The 5152-nt window shown below is 23.5% G+C and overlaps 1 protein-coding gene across 1 annotated transcript; it reads left to right on the top strand.

Moving 5' to 3' along the window:
• The first annotated feature begins 461 nt into the window (after positions 1-461).
• Positions 462-1118, top strand: LOC126994183 (uncharacterized). Its single transcript, XM_050853437.1, has one exon. The coding sequence runs from the start codon at positions 462-464 to the stop codon at positions 1116-1118; it is 657 nt and encodes a 218-aa protein (XP_050709394.1).
• Positions 1119-5152: the final 4034 nt, after the last annotated feature.

The following is a 5152-nucleotide window of genomic DNA, read 5'->3' as shown; positions in this document are numbered from 1 at the left end:
ATATTTTTATTGATATTTTCGTTATTTATGTGTATTTTGTATATGTTTTCTCATAGAAATTTACATTATTTTATTTTTATTTTGTCTATTTATTTTGATACGAATTACATTATTATTTGTGTATTTTTTACATCTTTTTTATACGTATTTACATTATTTAATGTGTATTTTGTGTGCGCGACTTCCTCTTCGCAGATGATGCAGCAGTTACAGCCCACTCAGCTGAAGGCCTCCAGCAACTCATGATTCGTTTCAATGAAGCTTGCGATGATTTCGGACTCACCATCAGTCTGAAGAAGACACAGGTCATGGGTCAAGACGTGGATCAGCCACCCGACATCAGAATCGCTGATCACCGGCTTGATGTTGTCCATGATTTTGTGTACCTGGGTTCCACCATCTCAGACTCTCTCTCTCTCGATGCGGAGCTGAACAGACGGATCGGTAAGGCAGCTACCACCATGTCCCGACTTACCAAGAGAGTGTGGTCAAACAACAAGTTGTCCGAACACACAAAGATCCAGGTCTACAGAGCCTGCGTCGTAAGCACACTCCTGTACGGCAGCGAGTCGTGGACCCTTCGAGCTCGCCAAGAACGAAAACTCAACTCGCTCCACATGCGCTGCCTGCGACGCATCCTGAACATTACCTGGCAGGATAAAATCACAAACAACACTGTCCTGGAGAGAGCTGGGATGACCAGCATGTTCACTTTGCTCAAGCAGAGACGCATGCGCTGGCATGGCCATGTTGTCCGCATGGACGATGGTCGGATCCCCAAAGACCTCCTTTATGGAGAGCTGACGGAGGGGACACGCCCAACTGGCAGGCCAAAACTGCGATACAAGGACGTATGCAAGAGGGACCTGAAAGCCCTACACATCAACACCGACTCATGGGAAGATACAGCCTCAGAGCGATCCGCCTGGCGGCAAGCAATTCAACAAGGCCTCCATGTGTTTGAGGAGACCCTCGCCCAGCAGTCTGAGGCAAAGAGACAAAGAAGAAAGGCCCAAAACCCGGCAGACCAACCAGCCTCTATCTTCACCTGTGATCAGTGTGGGAGGGATTGCCACTCTCGTATTGGCCTGTCCAGCCACACCCGACGCTGTACCTGAGTCTTCAACTGGAGCGCAACTCCATGGTCTCCCGAGACCGACGGATGCCTACTACTATTTTGTTTATATATTTTTATACAAATTTACGTTATTATATGTGTATTTGTATAGGTATTTTGATACAAATTTACATTATTTTATGTATTTTGTATATATATTTCAATTCAAATTTAGCTTATTTTATGTGTATTTTGTATATCTATTTATTTTAATACAAAATCAAATATTTTATGTTTTTTCGTATATATATTTTTATAAAAAATGCGTTATTTTATGGGTATTTTGCATCTTAATTTTCATACAAATTTACATTATTTTTTTAATATTTTCTGTATTTATTTTGATATGATTTTACATTATTTTATTTGTGTTTTGTATATATTTTTTTAAATATATTTACATTATTTAATTTTTTTTTGTATATATATTTGATACAAATTTACGTTATTTTAAGTCTATGTTTATATATTTTCATTCAAATTTACATTATTTTATGTGTATTTTGTATATGTATTTCAATACAAATTTACCTATTTTTATATGTTTTTTGTACATTTATTTTCATACAAGTTTAAATTATTTTTGTGTATTTTTGTATATAGTTTTATACAAATTTAAGTTATTTTATGTGTATTTTGTATATCTATTTTCATACAAATACACATTCTTTTCATGATATTTTGTTTATTTATTTTGACACGAATTAACATTATTTAATGTGTATTTTTTATATATATTTTTATACGTATTTACATTATTTCAAGTGTATTTTGTATATATATTTCTATAGAAATCTTTGTTATTTTATGTGTATTCGTATATATATTTTGAGACAAATTTACATTGTTTTATGTGTATTTTGCATATTTTTTCAATACAAATTTACCTTATTGTATTGTTTATATATTTTGAAACAAATTCACATTGTTTTATGTGTATTTTGCATATTTTTTCAATACTAATTTACCTTATTGTATGTGCATTTTGTATATTAATTTTAATACAAATTTGATTAATTTATGTGTATTTTTGTATATGTATTTTTATAAAAATATGCTTTATTTTATGGGTATTTTGCATCTTTATTTTCATACAAATTTACATTATTTTATTGATATTCTGTGTATTTATTTTAAAATGATTTTACGTACATTATTCTATGTGTATTTTGTATATATATTTTATAAAAAATGTATTTGTTTTCATTTCATACAAATCTACATTATTTTATGTGTTTTTTTGTACATGTATTTAAATACAAATTTAAGTAGTTATATGTGTATTTTGTATATCTATTTTATATGTATATTTTTATAGAAATTTACTCTATTTTATGAGTATTCGTATATATATTTTGATACAAATTTACATTATTGATGTGTATTTTGCATATCTATTTCAATACCAATTTACTTTATTGTACGTGCATTTTGTATATTTATTTTAATACAAATTTAACTATTTTATATGTATTTTTGTATATATATTTTTATGCAAATATGCGTTATTATATGGATATTTTGCATCTTTATTTTCATACAAATTTACATTATTTTATTGATATTCTCGTAATTTATTTTGATACGATTTAACATTATTCTATGTGTATTTTGTATATTTTTTTATACATATTTACATTATTTAATGTTCATTTTGTATATATATTTTATCCAAATTTACATTATTTTATGTGTATTTGTTTATATATTTTCATACAAATTTACATTATTTTATGTCTTTTTTTGTATATATATTTTTCTACGTATTTAAATTATTTTATGTGTATTTTGTATATATATTTTCATAGAAAAATTACGTTATTTTATTGTGTGTATAAGTATATATTTTGATACAAATTTTATACAAATTCATGTTATTTAATGTGTATTTGTTTATATATTTTCATACAAATTTATATTATTTTATGTGTATTTTTTCATATATTTCATTACAAATTTACCTTATTTTATGTTTATTTTGTATATTTATTTCATTCAATTTTAAATTATTTTGTGTATATTTGTATTTGTATTTAGGTAGTTTTATGTGTATTTTGTATATATATTTTCATCCAAAATTACATTATTTTATTGATATTTTCTTAATTTAATTCGATACGAATTTAGATTATTTCATAGGTGTTTTGTATACATATTTTTATACTCATTTACATTATCTAAAGTGTGTTTTGTATATATATTTTTATGCAAATTTATTTTGTGTTCATTTTTGTACATATATTTTTAGAAATTCGCATTATTTTATGTATATAGATTCATATAAATTTACGTTATTTTATGTGCATTTTGTATATTTATATTTATACAAATACACATTCTTTTATTGGTATATTGTTTATTTACATTTATACGAATTTACATTATTTTATGTGTATTTTGTATACATTTTTTATACGTATTTACTTAATATTATGTGTATATTGTATATGTATTTTTATAGAAATCTACGTTATTTTATGTGAATTCGTATATATATTTTGAAACAAATTTACATTATTTTATATGTATTTTGCATATCTATTTCAATACAAATTTACCTTATTGTATGTGCATTTTGTATATTTATTTTAATACAAATTCAAATATTTTATGAGTATTTTGGTATCAATAATTTTATAAAAAAAGCGTTATTATATAGGTATTTTGCATCTTAATTTTCATACAAATTTACATTATTTTATTAATATTCTGTGTATATATTTTGATACGATTTTACATTATACTATTTTTTTTGTATATATTTTTTTATAAATATTTACATTATTTAATGTGTATTTTGAATATATATTTCATACAAATTTACGTTATTAAATGTGTATTTGTTTATATATTTTCTTTCAAATTTACATTATTTTATATGTATTTTGTATATGTATTTCAATACAAATTAACCTAATTTTATGTGTATTTTGTATATTTCTTTTCATACAAATTTAAATTATTTTTGTGTATTTTTGTATATAGTGTTATACAAATTTAGGTTATTTTATGTACGCATTTACATTATTTAATGTGTGTTTTGTATATATATTTTTATCCAAAGTTACTTTATTTTACGTTCATTTTTGGACATATATTTTTATGGAAATTAGCGTTATTTTATATGTATTTGTATATGTTTACTCATACAAATTTTTATTATTTTATTGGTATTTTGTTTATTTATTTTGATACGAATTACATGATTATATGTGTATTTTGTACATATTTTTTTATACGTATTTACATTATTTAATGTGTATTTTGTTTATATATTTTCATACAAATTTACGTTATTATATGTGTATTTGTATAAATATTTTGATACAAATTTACTTTTTTTCATGTATTTTGTATATATATTTCAATTCAAATTTAGCTTATTTTGTGTGTATTTTGTATATATTTTCATACAAATTTAATTACTTCTGTGTATTTTTGTATATAGTTTTATATAAATTTACGTTATTTTATGTGTATTTTGTATATTTATATTCATACAAATACACATTCTTTTATTGGTATTTTGTTTATTTATTTTGATACGAATTTACATTATTTTATGTGTATTTTGTATACATTTTCTTATACGTATTTACTTCATTTTATGTGTATTTTGTATATATATTTTTATACAAATCTACGTTATTTTATGTGTATTCGTATATATATTTTGAAACAAATTTACATTGTTTTATATGTATTTTGCATATCTATTTCAATACAGATTTACCTTATTGTATGTGTATTTTGTATATTTATTTTAATACAAATTAATTTTTTCATGTGTATTTTGGTATATATATTTTTATAAAAAATGCGTTATTTAATGGGTATTTTGCATCTTTATTTTCATACAAATTTACATTGTTTTATTAATATTCTGTGTATTTATTTTAATACGATTTTACATTATTCTATTTGTGTTTTGTATATATTTTTTTATACATATTTACATTATTTAATGTGTATTTTGTATATTTTAAAACAAATTTACGTTATTTTATGCGCATCTGTTAAAATATTTTGATACAA

The sequence above is a fragment of the Eriocheir sinensis genome, unplaced genomic scaffold (assembly GCF_024679095.1).
Source record: "Eriocheir sinensis breed Jianghai 21 unplaced genomic scaffold, ASM2467909v1 Scaffold74, whole genome shotgun sequence".
NCBI classification, from domain to species: domain Eukaryota; kingdom Metazoa; phylum Arthropoda; class Malacostraca; order Decapoda; family Varunidae; genus Eriocheir; species Eriocheir sinensis.
The sequence above is the reverse complement of the archived record's forward strand: the minus strand, read 5'-3'. Positions and strand labels throughout refer to the sequence as shown.